General features: G+C 38.3%; 1 protein-coding gene across 2 annotated transcripts in view; it reads left to right on the top strand.

The window, feature by feature from the left end:
* Fs(2)Ket (Importin subunit beta Fs(2)Ket) overlaps positions 1–25105 on the top strand; it is a 154656-nt gene that overhangs the window by 15890 nt on the left and 113661 nt on the right. For both annotated transcript variants that reach the window (XM_067145300.2, XM_067145299.2), the window contains exons 3-5: positions 21031–21213; positions 21365–21565; positions 21649–21801. In XM_067145300.2, the coding sequence (XP_067001401.1) occupies positions 21031–21213; positions 21365–21565; positions 21649–21801 (537 nt within the window). The remainder of the gene's footprint in view (positions 1–21030; positions 21214–21364; positions 21566–21648; positions 21802–25105) is intronic.

Genomic DNA, 25105 nt, shown 5'->3' with positions numbered 1-25105 from the left:
TTAATGTCATAATCATTTTTCATCACCATTTATTTTAAACTCCAGTCAGTGGTTACATTTTTAATATTTGAATTATCATCTCATGTCGTCCATCCCGTACCATTAGGGGCTGATGACCTAAGATGTTGGTCCCCTTTGAACAACAAGCGTCATCATCATCATCATCTCTCTAAATGTGGAAGTCATGGTTTATAATTGATCTGGGAAGCCACCCCATTTTGAAAACTGTAATTTAAATCCTGGTATATTCTCTTGGTCTGAGTAGTTACATGTAACACACTGTAGGCTCCATAATAACTCAGGATATAAATGATTGTATAAACAATGAGAGACTATCACTGTACTGTCTGTAAGTATTTTTGAAGTTTGATTTTTTTGCAGATTTGGCCAAAATATATTCTCAGTGGATGCATTACCACTTGTTTCCCAGAAATTGTCTTTCTCTTTGGTGGAAGAGGTTTGCCCTGGTAAAGCGTACAAGGCAATCTCTCTTCCACAACAGTCAGTTATACAGACCTGCAACAGTTTTGCAGTATGATTTTTTTAGTCAGAAAGGTTGAATTGAACGACCTGGTTTATTGAAAACTCTCCATTCTAATATTGGATAGCTGTATGTCTCCCTTGCTGCATAGTTCAGTTCTTCTTCTCTTGGTGCCTATCCATTTCAGATGTTGGCAATCATGATGGCTATTTTTGTTGTGTTTGTGGCAGCGCGGAACAGTTTAACTGACATATTGCACCAGCCTCCAAGATATTCATCTTCTTCCAGGACCCTTTTTGCTGTTGATTTTCCCCTGGAGTATTTTTTGGAGTAGGTTGTATCTATTTGTGTTGCGCATTATATGTCCCAGATACTGCAGCTTTCAGCATTTCATTATCTTTATCAACTGAGGTGTTGTGTTCATCCTTCTCATTCGTTCCACATTTGTCATTCTCTGGGCCCTGTTTCATAAAACTAACTAATAATATTAGAACTCATAAAAAAGTTATTAGTCAACCAAATTCTGTTTCATAAAGATTTACACATGACTAATAAAATATCTTAACTAATAATATTAGTTCATTAGTCAACTGATACAAATGGAGGTTAGAATTGGTCTGTTGCATATGTTCTTGGTTTGGGTTTCTTCTTAGCGGTAGGCTAATGCTTGGCTACAACCGACTATTAATCCACATGTTCAAGAGGCTCACTTGATATTTTCGTTGTTGTGACTTTGATACATATGAAAGTGGATAAAAGAAGTGGAAATAATGTGAAAGAAGAAAGTTTCTTTGCAGAAAGTGATTGAGTTAAAGCGTCGATATTCGGAGCCTTTTGCACACTATAACCCTCATTGTTCCTTTCACTTTATTTCATGTGCTCTTAAAAATATCTGTTGATATGGACCTGTTGGTGGGGGCGGTAGAATAACAGCCACGGTATCCCCTTCCTGTCGTAAGAGGCGACTAGAAGGGGCCCCAGGGCTCTCAACTTGGGAGTGTGGGTTTGGCGATCACGTGGCACTGAGATAAGTCCTGGTATTGCTTCAACTTACTTGTGCCAGGCTCATTTTCGTCTACCTTTCCGACCTCCCTTGTTCAACTCGTGTTCTTTTCCGACCTTGACAGTATTTTGAGTGGTATGAGTTGAAGACTGTGTGAACAATCCAAATAATTTTGGTTGCATATATGGGTGTTGCGTGATAAGGCAGCTGAAAACAAACATTACCCCATTTATCGAAAGTTCTATGTGCCCGATTAGGGGAACAAATCATATCCATGGAATTTCTTTGTAATTTTTGTCCTAAATAGAGGATAATAATTGCTTTCACAGAAATAAACAGTAAAATTAGTGGTAAATTGATAACTATCATTATTACTAGAGAAATACAGATATGTAACTACTGCGACTTTCGTTGCAGACACAACTCTCTTCTGTGGCATTTCACTTCATTGTGCCATCTTTTGTTTCCTTCTTGAGGTCCACGGTTAGCAGCGATGATGGAAAGTGCTGTGAATTTTCAATATCTTTGTGCATCATGACTAGTGTGGGCAGATCAAACAGAAAAATAGAGGTAAAAATGAAAAATGATTTTTGGACAAATAATTATGTTAATGAGTCATGGGCACAAGTCAACAATTTGCCCCACCAAGTAACATCAAGCTAAACAAAGAAGTTCAGTGAGTAAAAACTTCACACACAAAAGTGTTCATAAAAAGATATACTGAAGCGCTATGATGTAGTGTAATGTAGTAAAGTATGTATATATATTTCTCTAGTAATGAAAAATGAAAACCTACAACCTGTTTTCCAGTCATTGACCGGGTCAGGGATGTAATGAATGAAACATATATAGGCTGTTATTATAATGGGGTCGCCACTCCCAAGGTGATATATTGAGTGATAAATGCTATGAAATGATAATGGAGAGTGTTTCTGGAATGAAAGATGACAAGGACAACCGGAGTACCCGGAGAAAAACCTGTCCTGCCTCTTCTTTGTCCAGCACAAATCTCACATGGAGTCACGGGGATTTGAACCACGGTATCCAGCGGTGAGAGGCCGACACACTGCCGTCTGAGCCACGGAGGCTCTCTCTAGTAATAATGGTATATATTAATTTACTGCTAATTTTACTGTTATTTTGCGTATCTTTTATTGGGACAAAAATTGAAAAGAAATTTATGTATAAGATTCGTTCACGTTCACTGTCTGTCTTATTTTCAAGTAAAGTTAAGAGATCAAGACAAACATTTTGCGCCTTAATATCATGTGTTGAAAATTTAAGACAGTGAAACAACAGAGTTTGTTCATCTCTTCCCAATGGTCCAGTGGTTTGGCAGGAGCAACGAAATCATGACTGTTATTTTTGTGTGTTTCAATGTAGGTTCAATAAGAAAAAGAAGTTGGCTATTATAAACCCAAACCTGTGTGCAGCAATAAGGCCTGTGCCACTTGGACCAGATGTTCTTATTTTAACACCACCTAAGTCAATGCCAGAGTAGCAGCAGTACTTCATGCACTTTGAATTAAGATCTGAATTTGTCCCCAGACTTGGATGATAAGCCGTGTCCTGTGAGTCACTCCGAAATAAATGATTTGGTACGCGATTTGGATCTCACCAAAGAAAAGTGAACTTTTAGGGTCAAGGTGGTGAGAAGACAATTTTTTAGGTCCGGGAACAACCTCCTTCTGGTAAAGGCATCATGATTTCAAAAACTATTTTGTAAAATGGGAGCTAGTGTACTGTTCTGATCTCTGGCTGGATTGGTCTTCTAGGAGCAGTTTATCATCCAAGTTTGGTGTCTTATTTATTGATTATTGCAGAAGTAGTCTAAAAGGAGTTTTTCTGCACAACGGAGATATTCTTGCTTCAGTTCCAATAAATCTTTCAACATAGGATGTGTATAAACATTTGTTTATTGTTCTAGAAAAATTTAAATACAGTGAACACAAATGGTATGTCTGCAGTGTTATTAAAATATGCAGTATTTTATTGGGACAACAAAGAGGGTGCTTCCTATCTAGTGGAACTGTTTCTTATGTAAGTGGAATTGTTGAGCCAGGGAAATTGCAGTTTGTCCAGGGACCAAACCGTTTTATAAATCTCCCTACTAATTGACTCTCAGTTTTATTGCCCTCTTTACATACCAAATTAGGGATAATGAAGCAATTTTTCAAAGCTTTGGACAAAAGTGGTTCCTCTTTCCAGTAACTTACTGAGAAAATTCCCATGCTCTTCAAATCAAAAGTGAGAGGTGTTTTTTATGGGCCACGAATTTCTTTCCCATGAAGAAATATCTTGACTGACTTAGAGCTCTAGGCATGGGACACATTCAAGGATGTTATAGAGTTTCTGGGCAGTGTTGAAGATGATTGGTATGAGCATATCGTGAAAACCATTCTCTAAAAATTCAAGACATTTGGATGTTTTATGGGCTGGAAGTTACATTTTCGTCATTCTCATTATTTCCCAGAAAACTTTGGAGCAAAAAGTGAAGAGTAGGGTGAACAATTTCATCAAGACAAAAGAAATGGCAACAAGGTACCAGGGTTAGTGGGCCGTCTCGATGGCCGACTCGTCACCTGTGATTTATACTACTATAGGAGGAACATCTTTCTGTTTTACCAGTGCCATGCTACTTAAGTGGGGTCTTCTAGAATCCTCTGCCTGTGACTGTGGAACCCATTTCCAGTCAGTACAGCACATCATTGAGTGCCTTCTGAGGAAGTATGATGGACCAGCCAGAGATGTCATCAGTGCTACATCTACCTTCTTAGAATGGCTACAGCAACTAGACATTGATTTATAAATGTGAACGCTACCAACATTCTTGTCCTTGTATACATTGTAAATTTTCTTTTTCTTTTGTATATTTGCCATACAATAGATAAATAAATAATACCAGTGATTAGTACGATTATGAGGGGCTGGTGACGACCTAAATTTTGGAACCCTTTGGACAAGCATCATCCCAGAAAATAAGGCATTGTGAATTGGATCCAGTGATTGTTTTGGATTCATGATCAGTTTTTCATCATTCATTTTAGATTCTAGTCAGTGGATACATTTTGAAATTTTAATTATTTCATTTCGTTGCACCTTGTATTATTAAGGGCTGATGACCTAGCTGTTAGGCCCCTTTAAACAACAAATATTATCATGGTAGGGATTGTGAAGAAGAGAACTTTATGCAAGTAGAGATGGCTTTGTTTAGTCTGAAACTCAAAGCCAAAAGTAATTAATCATTTTTTTACTAAAAGGAGGAACTAATAAAAGACATGAAATTACACCATTATTTTTACATTTATAACGAGATTGGTACGCATTAAAGTTAGCATCCTGTAGCATTTATTACTCGAAGCAATATCAGTTATTACCTGTCACCTGTTTTGATACATTATTAGGTCTATTTGAGAAATAACTGAAATTAAAATATTATACAAATGAACGTAGGCTACATAACGTAAATAACTGTTAAATAACTAGACCCGTAATAGTGTCGATAATGTCCAGATAGAGGTGACTAATGGTAAAGAAGTATTAAAATTTACCTATGATAACAATGACATTTACAATAAGATACAAAATTGAAAACTAGAAAAGCGGCTGGAATTGGTAGTATTTCCGGGGATGTACTAAAGGCAGTGGGTTGAGATATGGTACCATATCTGAAGTATTTTATTATTGTTTGCGTGAAGGAGCTATACCAAATGAATGGAGAGTAGCTATAGTAGCCCCTGTGTACAAAAGAAAGCGTAATTGAAATAAAGCTGAAAATTACAGGGCAGTCAGTTTGACATGCATTGTATGTAAGCTTTGGGAAAGCATTCTTTCTGATTATATTAAGCGTGTTTGCGGAATTATCGACTGGTTCGATAGAAGGCAGTTCAGGTTTGGGAAAGGCTATTCCACTGAAGCTGAACTTGTAGGACTCCAGCCAGATATTGCCGATTGACCTGTGTAAGGCTTTGGATAGGGTGGATCATGGGAGACTACTGGCAAAAATGAGTGCAGTTTGACTAGACAAGAGTGACATAAGGGGTTGGTATATTTCTAGAAAATAGATCTCAGAGAATTAGTAGACGAAGCTTTATCTGACCCTGTAATAATTAAGAGGGAAATGCCTCAAGGCAGTATTATTGGACCCTTGTTTTCTTATATATATAAATGAAATGAGTAAAGAAGTGGAATCAGAGATACGGGTTTTTTGCGGATGATGATGTTCTGTATACAGTAATAAATACAAAAATGTTGCAAAGTTTGGGGTGGGTAGACTTGGGAGAAAGAAGACAAGCTGCTCAACTAAGTAGTATGTTTGAAATAATAACAGTAAGTTAATGTTTTGTTATTATTTCATTCAAATATCATCAATACGGATCAAGAATGATATTTATCACTTGTAATAATAAGTAGTATGTTCTGAGCTCTCAGTGGGGAGATGGCGTGGAATGACATCAGTAGACGATTAAGTTTGAGTGGTGTCTTTAAAAGTAGGAAAGATCACAATATGAAGATAAAGTTGAAATTCAAGAGGTCAAATGGGGCAAATATTAGAGTGTAGGAAGGGGAGTTAGGGATTGGAATAACATACCAAGGGAGATGTTCAATAAATTTCCAGTATCTTTGAAATCATTCAAGAAAAAGCTAGAACAACAGACAGGGAAGCTGCCACTTGGGCGACTGCCCTAAATGCAGATCAGTAGTGATTGATACTGCTGGTGTTTAATAAAAGGTAACCCTTCTCAGGACCATGAATGAAAGTCAACTAAGGCCCTGTTTCTCCAACTCTGTGTTAAATTTTACTTAACAAATGTTAACATACAGAACTAACAATTGTTATTAATTTAACACTTCGGTTGAAAGTGCCCTGTTTCATGATCACATTTCCAACATTTTTTATGGAACAATTCTTAAAGACAAATTAACACATTTCCGTGAGATTTCTGAATGTGTTTGGCAGTGAGCGTCTTTTGTTTCTATACATAAAGCACTCCTATACTCTGCACGGCCTTACTTCTAAATTGAAGTTTCGCAAAACAAATGATCATTGCCTTTTCTCCGTTGCCAGCGTGCTACACCCGCGAGAACAGCTGATGCAATACAACCGGGGTAAACAGCCCTTGTCAAATGTAATACTGTACTCAGAAAAACTAATGAATATGGATTGAACACAGTTTCACAAAAACTACACTTACTAACATCTGACACTAAAAGAGAATATTTTATTAAGAATAAATGAGAATGATGAGGAAATAACACATCACTCACCGCTAATGGCTGGCACAGAAAGAGGTTATGGCCTACAAAGGGAACATTCTACTGATCTCAGTCACTGGAACCCTCCAACAATATGAAAAACAGACTAATTACTGAAGGAAAATGCAAAAGATCGCGAACCGTACCGAATACTATACATGCTGAGCGAGATAGGTTAACCACATGGTGAATGTAAATATTAGAGTTGGCAACTAGGTTTCGAGATCGTGCTCTGCCGATATAAATCGATATGAATGGCAGATTGGGATTGGTTGGATGTCTATGCTTCGGCACATAACCACCAGACAGAGCCAAAATCGGCCAAAACGTCAATTTAGAAGTAGAGCCGTTCGGAGTATGGTGGTATGTTGGAATAGTATTTTGTCACACACACATGGTTGACGTTATAGGTTATGGTTAGCAGAGACTGCCAAGACATAAACATGTGTAGTAAGAGACGACAAAAGTGTTATGATGAATGCGGGACAAATGTTACAGTTCTAATTTGAAAGTATGCTGGTGTGCATGAAAAATGAGCAAATGGGGCTGTTATATCACAACATTCTATATTGTTACGAGTGCAATCTAAGGCTCCTACATCACCGGGTAAATGTGATAATTGATATGTTTTGAATGATTTTCGGGCGTTCTTTTCCTGCGGGGAAAATAATATAATGCCTTGTTAATTCTGCGATGGCAACCGGAATTCTTTGCAGAATTCTACACACTGTTGTTTTGCGCTCGTGAACATAGTCGCTTACAATTATATGAAAAGTGTCTTGAGCATAATATCTAATAAGGAGAGGCCAGACCCTGCGGTCAACGAGCTTCAATGTACCTGTGGGGGGATACTGAACAGTAACTCTTCTATAAGGGTTTAGGTCAATACGATTTTGTTTTCGAAAAAACTTATATATACTTGGAGTTACATCAGTCATACCGAGTGGTGGCCTAGTGATCACTTAAAGATAAAAATGGGAACAAAAAGATTATGTAAATTGCAGTACACTTAATTTTCTACCTGTAATTAATATAGGCCTAAATGTTCTCACAGTTCCTGCTGGATCGTTCTTTCGCTGTGTATGTATGTATATATATATATATATATATATATTAATTTGAGGTAGAAAAAAAATTTCATTGCCTTTTGCCTAATATTTTTATTCGCATTTCCTCAAATAATTTAATGTGTATAAAATATATATTGCTACGATGGGACTCAAACTCGTGTCATCGCGGTTCACAGACAAGTACGGTGACCACTCGGCCACCGCTCCACTTAAGGCGACACTCCGGAGATAAAGATATTTTTACCTAATGCATGGATTTTCACAAAAATTTCATTCATATACAACTAATAGTTTTTCCAAAATAATTTTGAATTTTTTAAAAATTTTCAATTCCATTTTTTTCATGAAATTTAATTTAGATGTTGATGTAAATTTGTAATTAGGTACCTAATGCTTCTTTTAAAAGCATTACATATAAGTTTTTCGGTACATAATTTATATAAAGAGATATATTGTACTAACGTTTGTGTAATTTTTAGGTTTTAAAATTTTGGACTTAAAAAATCTGCTACTTGAAAAGATTCTGCAATCAAAAATTCCATATGCCAGTTTCTTAATATAGCTGTGATACATATACCATACAAATTTTGTTACAATTGGCTTAATATTATGGGAGAAAAATGGGGTTTAAATTTAAAAATTTAAGTTGGTGGAAAAATTAAAACAAAGTTAAAGTGGTGTTTTCTTCCTGATTAATTACCTAAAAGTCACCAGAACCGTATGTTTTTCCTTCCCTTCCTTTCTTAGCAGCTTCTGTACGAATACTGGTAAATCTGGAAGCTTACCTCTTCTCCTTCTCCAAAGAACTGGAAATGATTCGCCTGCATTTTGTTCTTCACAATGCAACCTTTCCTGAGTCGAAGTTATGGGGATTTCAGTTTCTGTCATGTCATGAGTGTTGGGTATAGGTGCAGGACTTGCATAGCTTGAAGTTGATGGGGCACTTTCCTGATGACAATAATCTGATTCCGATAACATTTCATGACGTTTTGTCCCTGATTTCTTCAATGGAGACGCCTGTTCGGTAATAGCTGATCCCCATCTCTTTCCTATCAAAACTTCAGCAATTCGTCACTTAGCTAAGGCTGATTTATGTTTATGCATATTGTTTATTCCCTTGAATACAAGCTATCAATTATTACAGTACACTGTATTTCAATAATAACAGGGTCTTGATACACAACTAAAAGACGTTACTTGCGCGCGTACTTCACACAGAAGTAAATAGACTGGCTACCTCCACAGAACCCTCAATAAAGATTAAACATACAAGAATAACAAAACTTACAGGTGTCAGCAATATTGTAGTTCCATCAGGAGTACCAAAACAAACATAAAATGTTGCTCAATGACACTCGAGTACTTAAATATTAGTCCATAACAGGCTTTATAAATTCATTCAGAAATATTATGGTAGATCTTACAGCTTGAGTCTGTATAAATATATCAGGCCCATCCTATGGATGCGTAATTGCAAACCAGTTCAGCAGATGCCACGCCCATTTCTGCTGTGTGCAGACTGGCAAACAAATTGTTTAAATTTTTTTTTTTTTTTGCTAGGGGCTTTACGTCGCACCGACACAGATAGGTCTTATGGCGACGATGGGATAGGAAAGGCCTAGGAGTTGGAAGGAAGCGGCCGTGGCCTTAATTAAGGTACAGCCCCAGCATTTGCCTGGTGTGAAAATGGGAAACCACGGAAAACCATCTTCAGGGCTGCCGATAGTGGGATTCGAACCTACTATCTCCCGGATGCAAGCTCACAGCCGCGCGCCTCTACGCGCACGGCCAACTCGCCCGGTGTGTTTAAATTAAACTAAATAACTGTGAAAAGAAAGAAGAAACTCAATCCTTTCAGTCATTAAAAAAAATTGCCAAAAATGACCAAAATATTGATTTTTATCTAGTGTCGCCTTAACTGTGTTGCAACTCTTAAAGTATATACGCGTTGCATTGGAATCTGTGGGTTCATAAATTTTTCGGAAATTATTAGGTTGCGGACGTGACATGTTTTAAGTAAAATGTGTTTGCATTTTAGTGTTGTATCGCCTCCACTTGATCCGAAGCGGATCCTGCCTCATGACATTTGTCCTCAATTTTTTTGAAAATTAAAGCGTATTAACCTAAAACCTTATACATGAGTTACTGTACAGGGTCCCCCAACAGGTACATTAATTAGCTCGTTCAAATCGATTGGACGCAGGGTCAGACCTCTCCTTATAAAATCTGTAAGCTACTGCTGCACTGGAGAGACTGATAAGTTTCAAACTGTTGGACACTCTAACCTGGTTTCAATTTCTTCTGGTATCGTGTTCATAATGGCTTTGGTAATTAGATATCTTTGTAGCAGTCTTCCTTCTGACAACTCCAAAAAGTCGTTTTTTTCTTGGTATGGGTTATCCTTTGCCTTCTTCAGTTCATAAATAGTCTTCATACAGCAGTGAAGCTTCAAACTTACGTCTTCTATATGCTTCCATTTTGAAATTTTAGCAGATGTTAAGAGGCTTAACACAGGGCTGCTGCCATGTTAATTTAACACAAGTATTAACAATTTGTTAGAGTTAACAATTCTTGACCAGGCGAGTTGGCCGTGCGGTCAGGGGCACGCGGCTGTGAGCTTGCATCCAGGTGATAGCAGGTTCGAATCCCACTGTCGGCAGCCCTGAAGTTTTTCCGTGGTTTCCCATTTTCACACCAGGCTAATGCTGGGGCTGTACCTTAATTAAGGCTACGGCCACTTCCTTCAAAGTCCTAGGCCTTTCCTATCTCATTGTCACCATAAGACCTATCTGTGTCGGTGCGACGTAAAGCAACTAGCAAAAAAAAACCTTGATGAGATGACCATTTTGCTAAATTATGGATTAAGTTTTCTTACCAGCAGTGTTAACACTTAACATTTGTTGAAGAAACTGGGCCTTTCTTTTTCAAAAATCAGGGGAGAAAATAGTTTTTCTATGGTATCTTTGCATTTGAGATTTATCATGTATTGAATGGTTTCATGCAATTTTCATTACTTAAACATAAAGATTTATTACTTAGATATGTGTTTTTTCCATGGCAAGAAAGTCTTTATGTGATAGGGAAAAATCTGTAAGCAGATTTGAATTCAACATACAGAATTTATACTTGGATACCCTTTAAACCATATGCCGAGATAAAAAGTTACTTTTGCAGGCCTGTGTTTTGTGCCAAGTCAAGACTGTAGTCAAACCTCATTTAAGATCTTTCTGCTGTATGTTTTCAAAAAAGCAAACAAAAAAATTTACAGAAGAATTAGATGAGAGAATAGAAACCTCTGTCCTACACCAGACCTTGTAGCTAAGCTCGCCCAAGACATGAAGGCATGCTCCCATTTGTCAATGAATCCCTTGTGGCTGCAGGACAATGTCAAGGGACTTGGCCAGAAACAAAGGCTAAGATGTAGAGGTATCTTGGAATTCTATGAGGAAAACCCTTGGAATAACAACACTTCCACCACAGCTTATTTGCTACAATGTATGTCGATAGGCGGTAACTAACATATATTGAGCTTGATTTGTTCTAAAACAGTCGCAAGGCCCAGAGGCTGCTTGGAAGGCTGAATAATGATCTAATTCATGGCTTATCTCGTGCAGTTGACTCACTAAACCAAATAGCCAAAATACTCCTAACTAATGGTAAACCTGAGGAATGAATTGATAAAACTGCAACAACAATATCTAGATCGTTAGAGATCGAAGTACAAACCCTCTTCAGTCAGTTCAGCTTAGGTGAACTCTCTCTGCCATTGATGGGTGCAAATTTGGTAAGGCTGCTAGTACAGACCAAATAAAATTGTTGGCCAAAAACCGAAGTACTGACTTCTGATCATGTTTAACTGCCTAGTTTCTTGCCACATTTCCAAACTCAGGCAGAAGTTCAGAATGATATCTGTCTTGAAACCTGGAAGATCTGATAATGCTAAGTGTCCTCTAGTCTATGCCATGTATATAAAATTTGTGAAACAATGATCTGTTCCAGATTATCCAAAGGAATGGATCCATTCTTCAAACTGTACCACCCCACAAAGGTCTTCATCTTACTTGCATTACTAGCTGATGTACACGTACTTCGCTGCAATTCTCAAAAAGATTGCCTTTGTGGATTTCCCAATCAAAGTCAACATAGGTCTTTACAGTGGCATCAGTAGGAATGTAACCATTAAAAGAAATGTTATATAAAATACTCAATCGAATGAAAAACTGCACATTTTCTCACTTAACAAACAGTACTATGTTGCCGATCTAACCGTCCAAAGTTCCAGTGCGGGAATGACCAGGCCGCAGACAGCATTGAACACTCTTGCCATTATTTCGTTAAATGTGCACACTGCTCATACTAATCAGTAGGGATTGAATAGCTGGAATGCTATGATGAACCAGTGTGTTACGTACCACTAGTATCAGAAAATTTATGAACCAGAGGAATGGCATGCTAAAGAAGAGAGAGACCTAATTCTCCATCTACTTCCCGCCAATATTCAGGCAGGCTGTTATACCCTGTATGCAGCAGTAATCCCATCTATAGGAGATGAGTGGCAAAAGAATACACACAAAAAAACACATCACAGCAAACAATGGTCAATGTAATGTTATTGTTGATCATTTTTATGGGGTTTCTATATTGTGGGCCTTCACATTCAGTTTTCTTCTGACTCTGTGATAATAGGGCACTTTAATAAAATTATTCATAGTGTAGAGTGTAGTTCTTTATTCCCTGACTTTACATACAGATTTTCATTAAAATGTGTTTACCCATGTTCTTGTGACAGCGCTGATATGGACTTGGCAACAAAAATCCATGTTCATGAATATCGCTGTTACAGCCGGTACGGTAAATATGTATAAGGCATAAATGCTCGGAAATTTAATACTATGTAAATTTAGTTGTATAGTATTTATCAGTAGAACCACTAATAATATCAATATTTGAGAATTAAATTTTAGGCCTTCCTCTAAACTACCATTTCATTCAGCATGAAAAAAGATATTTATGGTGTAGGTTATAGCGAGCGACTTATTCCCCTAATTTCCATACCGATGTTAATTAAATTCTCTTCAGCATTTTTCTTGTGATGCGTGTGTATACAGACAGAAATTACAAAAAATTAAAAAGTGCAGTTAATTAAATTCTCTTCAGCATTTTTCTTGTGATGCGTGTGTATACAGACAGAAATTACAAAAAATTAAAAAGTGCATTTCCTTGTTGCTGTGGACACGACTGATACAGTAATACAATTATTTTTAAATTCTGAGCAATGTACAGACAAAACTCTTTATTTTGCACATTGCACCACACCAAAATATCTAGATGTCACTGTGGAAAGGACACTGTTCTTCAAACGACACTGCTTCAGTACAGAATGGAAATTGTTTGCCAGGAGTAACATCTTGTGTGAAGTAACTGGAATGGTTGATGATGGTGGGGGTGCACACTGTGTCCATATCGTTATTACTTTTATATTCTGCTGAAGAATATGAAAGCCCTGTACTACACAGTTCGTCTCCTGTTAAGGAAATTGATGTTATACTGAGGCATGTTGCTAGATAGCTGGGTGTTTGAAACCAACTCCACTTACGGACTATCATCTAATGTCTGTGGAGAACCAATGGCTTTGAACGAAGGAATTAAGATGTTCACTTTTGTACAACACCTACTGTGTAACTACCAGCTCATTCCACGGTGTATGAAGTCGAAACGTTTTGTGATTGGAATGGCTGCCACGAGTCCGCAGGTCTTCAGAGTGGAGATGTGGGGAAAACTGCTTGCCGTAACAGTAGATGAGACCTTTTTGAAACCTAGCAGCTGTGCACTGCGAGACTTTTCCTGTATGGCAGACAGTCAACAGGCTTCCATTGCTTCCACTTACTTGCATCAGGCTCCTCACTTTCATCTAACCTACCCGACTTCCCTTGGCCAACTCTTGTTCTTTTCCTGCCCCAACGGTAGTAGGTTGCGAGGCCTAGGGAGTCTTTCATTTTCGTGCCCTTTGTGGCCCTCATCTTCCTTTGGCCGTTACCTTCATTTTTTGAAGTGTCGCATCCCTTTGCGGCACGTGTGTGGGTGGGTGGGTGGACAGACTATGGGTCATGGATCACTTGTATTAGTACTGCATACACTTTGCCCTGTGAACTCTTGAAGACTTTATCACTGCCATCTCTGTGGCCATTGATATTGCTCGCCATTGTGTAGAACGTGTTTATCCTCATTATGCTTCAATTTAGGGACCATTTTTAATGTACATATTTATATTTGTTGTGAAAATTATCTGCTGCTTTTGCTTTCTTCACTTTTCCCACATGCTAATGGGATTGTGCATGCAAAATGTGTGTTTGGCCCTGTTTCACAGCCGATTGCTTTCCTTACAGCATTCCTTTATAAAGAGATGAAATCACTATTGTGTGTTTCTGTGGTGGTTGACAGTATGTGTTGAATGTATGTGAAGAGTGTATAGGGAAAAAAAGAAACACCCAGTCTGCGAATCGGAAGAATTAACCTCACGCAATTAAAATCCATGACATTGCTGGGATTCAAACCAGTGACCCTCTGAACTGAAGGCCTTGTTGCTGACCACTCAGTCAAGGAGCCAGATGGTTGTTGTAACTGTTTACTGTAAATATTTTGTACATTTACTTGTGATACCCTTAACTCAACTAATATTACATAAAACCTCCTTAAGACACTTGTGACTGGGAGAGTTGGTCGTGTGGTTAGGGACTCGCAGCTGTGAGCTTGCATCCAGGAGATAGTGGGTTTGAATCCCACTGTCGGCAGCCCTGAAGATGGTTTTCGGTGGTTTCCCATTTTCATACCAGGCAAATAAATGTACCTTAATTAAGGCAATGTCTGCTTCCTTCTAACTCAGCCTTTCCTATCCCATCGTCGCCATAAGACCTATCTGTGTCGGTGCGGCGTAAATCCACTAGCAAAAAAAGACATTTCTGCAGGGGATAAGGAAAAATAACATGTTAAGCGATAAAATGTACTGCTGAATACATAAATGAAAACTATCCAACAGGGATATGGAAAACATCAGATAAAATTTTTTCCAACATAAGGGCATTTTATGTCTTATATCCATGGGTACAGTGAAAAGTATGTCTACCATTTCTGAAGATGAGAGGAGTGTGTTAAAAAATGTAGAAAACATGAGAGAACAAAACTGAAAATATTTTCTGCTGGAGCTTATAAATTAACAGTGCACTGAAAGTTGTGAAAAACATCGGACAATAAATATGAAAACATTTGTATGCGAGGCCCATAAAAATATCACTCTAAAACAAATGTTAGTAGAAGCCATCTATTCAGACCAGTGGGTTATTAAATATTAGTTTCTGGTCACGCTCTAAGACACTAAATTGGAGGTTTCTCTTGACCTTGTGTGACAGGGAGAGAACGTCTTCGGTTGCCATTTTGAATCAGACAAAACTTCAACGAACTTGAGTGATTGTGTCGAAATTCAAAGGTGCGAGTTTCAACATTTGCACCACCTCTGTGCGCTTAAAGATGCGGATACCAGTCCTCTTTTAGAAAGATTTTAATTTTGTCTTCATTAGTAAGGAATTTCAATACTTTTACATGTACATAACTAAGCTGTCTCAAGACAAATATGCACCTCACTGGTCAACTTAACATGATTGTGTTCCTAATCCAGATGTAGACTATCATGTGACAAATATTTGCTACCATTCACTGTACCACCCAACACAAAACAAATTTCTATCTTCTGAATGGAATATGAAATATAAGCACAAACGGGCTCTCTGGGTTATTCGGCAATTGCGTTGCTAACCAGCAATCAAAACTGAGCATTCCTGAGTGTAACGGCTTGCTTCCTGAAGGTGCAACTGATCCTGTGGCGAGGGCCTCCACCCAAGCTGGAAATCAAAGGGATGACAAACATTTTCAGGTCTAGGAAAAGTGTGATTGTACTAAGCAGTAATAGCGAAAATTTGTGATGCGATGAGTGAAATGTTTTTTTGTAGATTTAGTATGATGAGAATCAGAAATTTTGAATTAATTTACTACGTGCTAAGTGGGAAAACTTGTTAATAACTAGTGCACTAACGAGGTTTTGCTGCAATAATACTATTAACTATATTGGCCACATTGGATCACTTGAGTTCTTCCATGTACACTTTTTCTTTGAAGGTTGTACTGTTCGATTCTTCTTATCTGCCCAGTACAACTTCATTTGTTCTGATTGCAGGGTTCTCAATTAGTCTGAAATCTCAACAAGCCTTCTGTGCATCATTTCAGTTGAAAATTTGTGATTCTTAAGAAGGGTAGTAATTTTGTTCTTGTTCTCTGCATGTGTAATTTCGAGTCGGTTTTGAGATCCTCCTGAAGGTGCAACTGATCCAATGCCCTCCTGTCTTCTTTCCCAGATTTCTCATCACTAGTTGTCGTAAAATCTGTTTTCTGGTAATCTTAAGATGTGAAAGAAATAAGAGATTCTTTTCTTCATCATGCTGGTAACTGGGTCAATCTCTCGATAGACCGTTTCATTGGGGAGGATTCTCCAGGCTCCTTCAACCTGGTACTTTCTATTTATACAAGTTCTAATCATTCTTTCAGTTTTGAGGAACTGATGAGTCATTTCAATTTTGGAACAAGGTTTTACAAGCGTAAGTGGCTTCGGGTAAAGTTACAGTTTTATAGTGTTGGATCTTAGTGTCTATTGACAAGCATTTTTTGTTATAAGTTGACCATGTTAGAAATTATGCTTTCTTTAGTTTGTTGGTCCTATTTATCCATGTTGCTTTTTTCGCTTAAGTTGTGCATAATGATTTCTCCTAGGTATTTAAATTGTAGGACTATGTTAATTTTTTTATCATTATTGATGACATAGTTTATGTCGAGGGGTTTCATTTGCTTGATCTGTTTTCTCAAAGGATATTTACAATCCTATTTTGAATGTAATTTTCTGGAGACTGGTGATCTGAGCATGGACTTCTTCCATGTCAAGGGCTAAGAGAGCTAAATCATCTGCAAACCCTAGACAGTTTGTCCTTATTGAGGGTTTTGCTCCAATTTTGATTTTAGGTGAGTTTTCTTACTACCAAATTTTTATGATGTAATCTAGAGCCACATTGATAAGCAGTGGGGATAATCCATCATCTTGTCTGAGGCCTGTATTTATTGTAAAAGCATTTGATTTTCTTCCCTGAACTTTACTTTTGAAATTGTGTTGGTTATAAGAGTGGGTCTGTGTATACTATCATAAGCCTTTTTTGAAATCTGTGAATGAAATACACAGCAGTTTATTTCTGTATTTGTAATATTCATTATTAGTTTCAGGCTGAGAATTTTCAGATGCAGTGGGCTGTTATTTGAAGATTATGATGGATCGGAGCTGCAATAATAATAATCTCAGCCAATGTATGTGGCATTTTTGAAATGGAAACTCACTGTGGTTTGGGATCTCTGTTAAAGATAGATGTCTTTATTGGCGTAGTTAAGGCCATCAGGCCTTCTCTTACACTAAACCAATTTGTACACAGAATCAAAGTTAACATTGCTGTAAATAATACTAAGTATAGCACAGTTGAAGACAATCTAAACACTTTATAACAGAAATAAATTTCCTCCCCAGTGAGATGAACATACTTCCAAGAATAATAATAATAACAGCAATAATAATAATAGCTAGTAATAATAATGTACTAGTAAGACTAGAAATGCACAGTTCATTCGTATCCTGCTGTACCTCTCAACACTCTATTAAATGACTTTGTGGTTGGTATTCCTCTGACGTCATCCGGTAAACGATTCCATTCTCGGGCGGCAAACACAGAAAATGAGTTTTTATATGTGACAGTTTGATGGTGAGGAATGACGAGCAGGTTTGATGTTTGAGCCCTTTCTCGGTTGTGCACATTTGAGAAATAATGAAATCGCAAAGAAAGGCAAGATGGGGAAGATGTAGTAAGGACTCGGTGAAGGAGAGACAGAGTATGATGATTACGGCGAATGTGGAGTCGCGACCACTCGAGTTCTAGGAAAGATGATATCTTGTCATATTTTCTTAGATTGCATATATACCTCACACATGCATTTTGAGCCTGTTGTAGCCTTAGGGACAACAGTGGCCTCATATCATTGAAAAAAACATCGCAATAGTCGAAATGTGGCATTACAAGAGCCTCGATTAATTTATTGGAAATATATATTTATATAAAGAATGAAGAGCAGAGAAAACCTTTTGGCAGATATGTAAGCTATGTCCAGACCAAGTCATGCGTTTGTCCATGATAACACCGAGGTTCTTCACTTGTGGTACAAAAGGAATTGCAACATTCTGAAGGATTACTCTCGGCAATGGACGTCATTAATACTTGCTATTTGATTTTGATGACCAAGAAGGATTACTTGTGACTTTGTAGGGTTCAGTTGCAGGCCGTGGGCAGCAGACCATTCACCTCTTTATCTGTAAGTCAATGTTTAGTAAGTCTATATTTTCCTGAAGGTCTTATGTTGTAGAGTCTACGTAGAGTTGAAGGTCATCAGTGTACATGTGGTATCTGCAATGTCTTAAAATCGATGATGTCATTCACAAAGAGTGCGAAAAGAAGAGGTCCAAGTACAGAGCCTTGAGGGACTCCTCTATTCACGTGGCGCCACGAGGAAACAATTCCATTATTACCTTGCACACATTGTTGACGTCCGTGAAGATAGGAACGCACCCAAGCAGTCGTACGCTTAGAAAAATGTAGAGCCTTCAGTTTTAGTAGTAATATGTCAACGTCTACACTGTCAAAAGCTTTACTGTAATCTAGTAGTACTAGAACTGTGACTCATCCTCTGTCTATTTCTTGTCGAACGTCCTCAGTCACTTTGAGTAATGCTGTAGTTGTACTATTTCCTTGTCGGAAACCGGACTGGAAAGGATTAAGTAGATTGTGCGTTTGAAGGTACATTTGTGTATGGACTATATATTCTAAAATTTTAATTAAAGCTGATAAAATACAGATTGGACGATAGTCTCCCTCGTTCGAAGATGTTTGACTTTTCAGAAGTGGTAGCACAATAGCCTTCTTCCAGAGAGTATAGAAGAGAGAAATTGATTATATGGGTTAAGGTTGGCAATAAAAAATCAAGAATTAGTTTGACCATGTCAGTCCCAATGTCATAAATTCCTTTCACTTTCGTGCTTATCCTAAGGACTGCTTTTCTGATTTGGAGGGGTGTCAGGTGACTAAAATAGAATTTATTTCTGTCAGGGGTGGGGTGTGTATCGTAATGGTTCATAAATTTCTGTTTGTTGACAGGTCGTACTGCGGAGGAACTAGCAATAAAGTACTCGTTAGGAGCCTCAAGAGGTACTGTAATTTCGTCTTTGTTTTTGTTCTTCGTAAGTCCAATGTTATTAATAGATTTCCACAATGTCGTCTTGTTCTACCGTTAGGCGTAATTAAGCTGTAAGCATGCTGCAGTTTAGCATTCCGTATTTGTTGTGTTGTCTTGTTTCGTAACTTCCTATATTCATCAAACTTTTGTACAGTAGGATCATTTTTGTATTCTGTGGGCGCAGTCTCTTTGTTTCATTAGTTGTCTAATGTCGTCATTTAACCACGGGGAGGGTCCTTTAGATATTCTCGCTCGCTGCTTTGGGGCATGCTTGTCAAATAGTTCCATTACTTGGCTGTTGAAGAAGGTGACATTGTCGTCGAGTTTGTTATAGGTCGTTATATTATGCCAGGGTATGTTGCTTGCGCCCTCAAAGAGTCTATCTATATTTATATTTTTCAGTGGTCGATAGGTAATAAATTTCTGGGAGGGTTTCGGTGGCCGGAGGGTATACGAGATGTATATTGCGTCATGTGCAGAAATGCCAGGTACAGAGGTTTGACCAACATTGAGAACTCCGTCTGAATTGCTGGTAACTATAAGATCTAGAAGTGTGTGCGAATGAGATGTGTGGTGAGTTGGAAAGAAAGGCAAGATGTCCATATTATAAGCTTGAAACAGTGTCTTAAGTTGCGTGGTTTCTGGCAGCAGTTCAGTTAAGTCAGCTTCAAAATCTTCGAAGTGACCTGTATTTCGAGGTTAGTAAACTACTCCTACAAGGCCTTTAATCCCTTTCGCTGTTATTTCTACAAACATGTATTCTGGTTTCCTCTCATACCTGCCTGGTGAATGACCTAACATTTTGGGTTTGAGGCTGGTTAAGAAATAGCCACATACCCCTCCACCTCGCTTGTGGGTGCGGTCATTTCTCAGAAGCGAGTAGCCTTCAAGCTGACACAAAGAAGACGGGCTCTTATCTGTTAACCATGACTCACACTAGTAGGACATGTAAAACGACTGGGCTGAATATTTCTGTAAGCTCATCCATTCGATTGGCAGCTAATAAGCTTTGGCCGTTTATATGACAAACGTGAATGGCTCTAAGATGTTGTGAGACGAATTTCTTAAGAATGTTAGCGGTACTTTGGTCAGGGTCTGAACTAGTGAGTGGGGGGGGGAGCGGGGACAGCGGAAGGAAAGGAGATGGTAGATGGCCTGGTGGCTGCTGAGATAGACAGATGATGTCAGAGGAATGTGCATTGGTTCTGTGGATATGGTTACAGTAGTAAGTTACTTAAAGTTGCAAACTTGATTTCTCTCTCTCCGTAAGATAATTTTCTTCATTATCTGTAAGGAATTCTAACATTGTTGTTGAACTTAACTATGCAAGATACTATTCTTCTTAGTGTATAAATACTTATTCACATGGATAAGCATGAATAGGTAAGCCTCCGTGGCTCAGGCGGCAGCGTGTCTGCCTCTCACCTCTGGGTTCCGTGGTTCAAATCCTGGTTCACTCAATATGAGATTCGTGCTGGACAAAGCGGAGGCGGGACAGGCTTTTCTCTGGGTACTCCGGTTTTCCATCATCTTTCGTTCCAGCAACACTCTCCATTATTTCATTTCATCTGTCAGTCATTAATCATTGCCCCAGAGGAGTGCGACAGGCCTCGGCATCCGGCACAATTCCTATCCTTGCCGCAAGATGGGGGCTTCATTCATTCCATCCCTAATCCTGTCAGTGAGAGGAAAACAGGTTGTAGGTTTTCATTTCAATCATGAATAGGTAATGATTGAAACATTCCAAGGTGCTGACTGGAGTTAAGAGCATTTTAGGTTCATTGATGTTCTCGTGTGTATTTAATTGTTACAATATTTCTTTATGTATTGTAAATTCCATTTTCTTATTTCAGCCTGAATTCGTGAAAACCCTCTCAGACATCCTTCATCATGGTGGCAACAGTCCGGTTGCTCGGATGGCAGCAGGCTTACAGCTTAAGAATACACTCACATCCAAAGATCCTGCTGTTAAAGCGACATACCAGCAGAGGTGGTTGGCTTTTCCAGCAGAAATTAGATCCTACATAAAGAAGAATGCAAGTAACATTTGTAATCTTTCTTAATGCTGTTACTACAAGTTCCTTAATTTCTGTTTACCATTTCAGTATATGAATTTAATAAATGAATCTTGCTTTTGACTTTTGATACGCCATACATTTTAAAAGTATAATTGTTTACTTTTCATAGGTCCTTGCCGCATTGGGCACAGAAAATAATCGACCAAGTTCAGCAGCACAATGTGTTGCATATATAGCCGTTGCTGAGCTTCCTGTTGGCCAGTGGCCTGATTTAATTCAGACTTTGGTGAACAACGTTATTAGTCCTAATAGTACGGAAATGATGAAAGAGGCTACGCTCGAAGGAATAGGATACATTTGTCAAGACATAGTAAGTATCTTACTTATATTTGACCAAGTTGCCTGTGTCTTGGAGTTCTGCACATCTGATCTTCCATTTATTTTTATTTGCAGGAACACGAAGTCCTACTCTCTCAGTCAAACAATATTCTAACGGCTATAATCCATGGTATGCGCCAGAATGAACCAAGTAATCATGTTCGTTTTGCTGCTACCACTGCACTTCTCAACTCCTTAGAATTCACTAGAGCTAATTTTGATAAAGAGGTAAGTTAATTTTTTATGTAACCTGCTTTATTATGGTTTTCTTTTATGTCATCATCATCAATGTCCCCCTCCAGTTGCCTGGGTGTGGTTAACAAGCCTCCTCCACTCCTTTCTGTCTTTCCACTTTTCCTGCTCCATTACTTCCACCACATCCAATCCAGCTTCTCTAATGTCCTCCCAAATCTGATACATCCACCTTCTTCTCGGTCTTCCAACTGGTCTCTTTCCCTTAACTTCTCTTTCCAATTTTCTTCTTGCTACCCGTCCCTTTCCCATTCTTTTTATATGTTCAAACCATCTGTCTTGCTTTTTGTACTAACGGTTCTATATTTAGCTCTTCTCTGATTTTAATATTTTGAATTCTATCTCTTGTCTTTTTTGGGGGAGGGGTGATGGTGAAGGAGTTAATTTTTTTTAAAATGTGGATACATGTACAGTAGAAGTCCGCTATAGTGAGAATTCATGACAGCGAAAAATTCACTCGCTATAGCAAACTGTCATTATATCAAATTTTTTGTAAAAGTCCAGAAAACCCCTATACACATTAAATTCAGTTTGTTCAAAACTTGAGTTTTCACGGATGGTAACCACACCAATATAAATGGCCCGTTATTGGACATTATAAATTTTCCAGCTAACTCCATTCCTGGTTGCCAGCGTTTCGCCCTCGTGTGTGAGGCTGGGCTCATCAGTTGTTACCTAGCACACCTGGCAACCAGGAATGAGTTACCTAGGCTGGGCTCATCAGTTGGTACCTAGCACACCTGGCAACCAGGAATCAGTTAGCTGGAAAATTTATAATGTTCAATAACGGACCATTTATATTGGTATTATAAATTTACTCATTCGAAACAATATTTCAGATTCCCTATGGGAATCAACGTCTATAGCACATGAAAACCACACTACAACTCATTTGTTTGTTATTTTTCAAAATCTGATACTACTTGAAAGTGTATGTTTAATTTCATCCAAGACGGCCCTGAATGCAATACGACCTCCTCTTTTACCTTCAAAAAAATTAAATCAGGCTTAAAAAGTACTTTGCCTTTCTTGTACACTAGGTACGCATGTTTAGACTATCTTTGTCTTCACACCAACTCCGAACACTGGCTTTAGTTATGCTGTTATTTTTTGCGGCTGCATAAATATTCTTTATTTCCGCGGGTGTAATAACCATTAACTTAAAACTGGCATCGTATTATCGAAGAGAACCCGTTGAAAATTTGGTGGCAATATCTATTCCACGTGTTGCTACAATACGACGATCCATCAAGCAAATATTCTTGCTGTCTATAAAAAGGTTACTTTTATCAGTGTCAGCTTCAACCGGCCGCTACACGCACGTCTCGCTTGCCGGTTTCGGCCAACTTGGAGGCGGCTAGCAATGTATATCGGTACGCCTAATCGCGGACGTTGAAGGTCAACGAACAAGTTTACTGCATCGTGGTACGGTAATTCTGCCCTTGCGTTATTCGAGCTCATTCCTCACAATTTCATCTTCGACTTCTGTAAAGCGTCCTTGTTGCGGGCCACTGAATGCATTTTTTGTATAGTACGCATTTTTTAGCTACCTTTGTCTTCACACTACCGCCAAATATTGGCTTTAGTTAGGTTTATGTCGTATTTGCTTGCGGCTGCACAATTGTTCTACATTTCTGAGTGTTCAATAAACATTAACTGAAACTTGGCATCATAATATCGACGAAAACCCGTTGAAAATTTGCCGGCAGTGCCCGTTCCACGTATCTTTACAATCGCAAAAATATCCCTGCTGTCTACAAAACTTAATTTTACTAAGCGTCAGGTACAGTAGATGCATTATAACTCTGCCACTGAGCCGTGGCCTTTTTAAGAATTCGAAAGCTTGCATGTTTTAATGCCATTCTGCAGATTTGAAAAACGTTTTTGTAGAGGCTAATAGAACATTCTCTTTTCACAATTTCCCGAGATCCTGTGACATTACGCAGAGGCACTGTACAACCGGTTGCCGGGGGTAGCGATGTATGATAGAGGCGGTCGTTTGTCAGCGAGTTATGTGTGTACGCGCACCGGGGTTGGAAGGAAGCAGTGTGGTTACCGCGGTAATCGCCCGCGGGGTTCATTACTATTAGCCCGCGAATGCAGGACGATTCTTGATTTTTCCACATGAGATTCTGAGAAATAAACGTTTTGGATTAGGATCACTCCAGAGGCTTCTGTGGCAAACATTTGTTTCCTTCTTCAAACGGAGTCAGCTAACCGAACCGTAGTATCATGAAGACATTTCAAAAGCATGTAGAGAAATTATAACCTCTTCGCTAAAAATTTACATCTGAATAACCATGTTATTTATGCATTTATTATGAAAACATGTTATCCTCTTTCATTTCGAATTTTCTGTCGAGAACCAGCAGTCGACGAATATTACTAATGCACTCCAACATCGCCTTCGAATGTCGACAAGAGTGCTTGCAAATGCACATAGAGAACTATTCCTGCTGCCATATCTTGGTGTATCCCATTTTTACTTAATTACAGTGTTTAGCATTAAAATTAAGAGGTCGTTCATTCAGCCTTTATTTTGAATGACTTAACAACTGTTATCAGACACGTTATTTACACACTTATTACGAAAACATGTTATCTTTCATTGCGAATTTTCTTTATGGAACAGCAGTCAACGGGTATTATTGACTAGGACATCGCCTTCGAATGTCGACAAAAGAACTCGCTAGTGGACATAGCGAGGAAATGATGCCGAAGGTGATCGATCATATGCAACATAATCGCTGGGGTGCATAAATATTGGTAACGATAAAACGCGCGCACACGCTTAATCGCTCGTAATAACAGATGCGTCAGTGATAGGGCTCTCGCTGTAACCGAAGGATAATACGCAGTTTAATATAGGACTTGAAGGGACAGACAAAACTTGTCGTTATAACTGAGTTCTCCTTATGTACCGTACTCACTATATCGGACTTCTACTGTATCTCAAAACTGAAGATGTTACAGTCATGATAATTGGTATTCGGAAGCTCCTTTATAAATAATGAAACAGGTATTTTTGGTTTTCAGAAAATTCACTTAAGGGGGAGGGTGAAAGGAAGTGAAAAAAATGTAATTCTTTTAATGTGGATATTTATCTCTAAAACTAAAGATGTTAAAGACGTGAAAATTGGTATTTGGAATCTCCTTTAAAAATAAATGAACCTGTATTTTTGTTTTCGGAAAATCCACTTAGGTGGGTGTGGGAGGAATGACTGATAAGTGGATTGAACTCTTTTTTTATTTTTTATGGGGATACTTATATTCAGAAAAA

Source organism: Anabrus simplex, chromosome 4, assembly GCF_040414725.1.
Source record: "Anabrus simplex isolate iqAnaSimp1 chromosome 4, ASM4041472v1, whole genome shotgun sequence".
Taxonomy (NCBI): Eukaryota; Metazoa; Arthropoda; class Insecta; order Orthoptera; family Tettigoniidae; genus Anabrus; species Anabrus simplex.
This window is presented reverse-complemented; position numbering and strand designations above follow the sequence as displayed.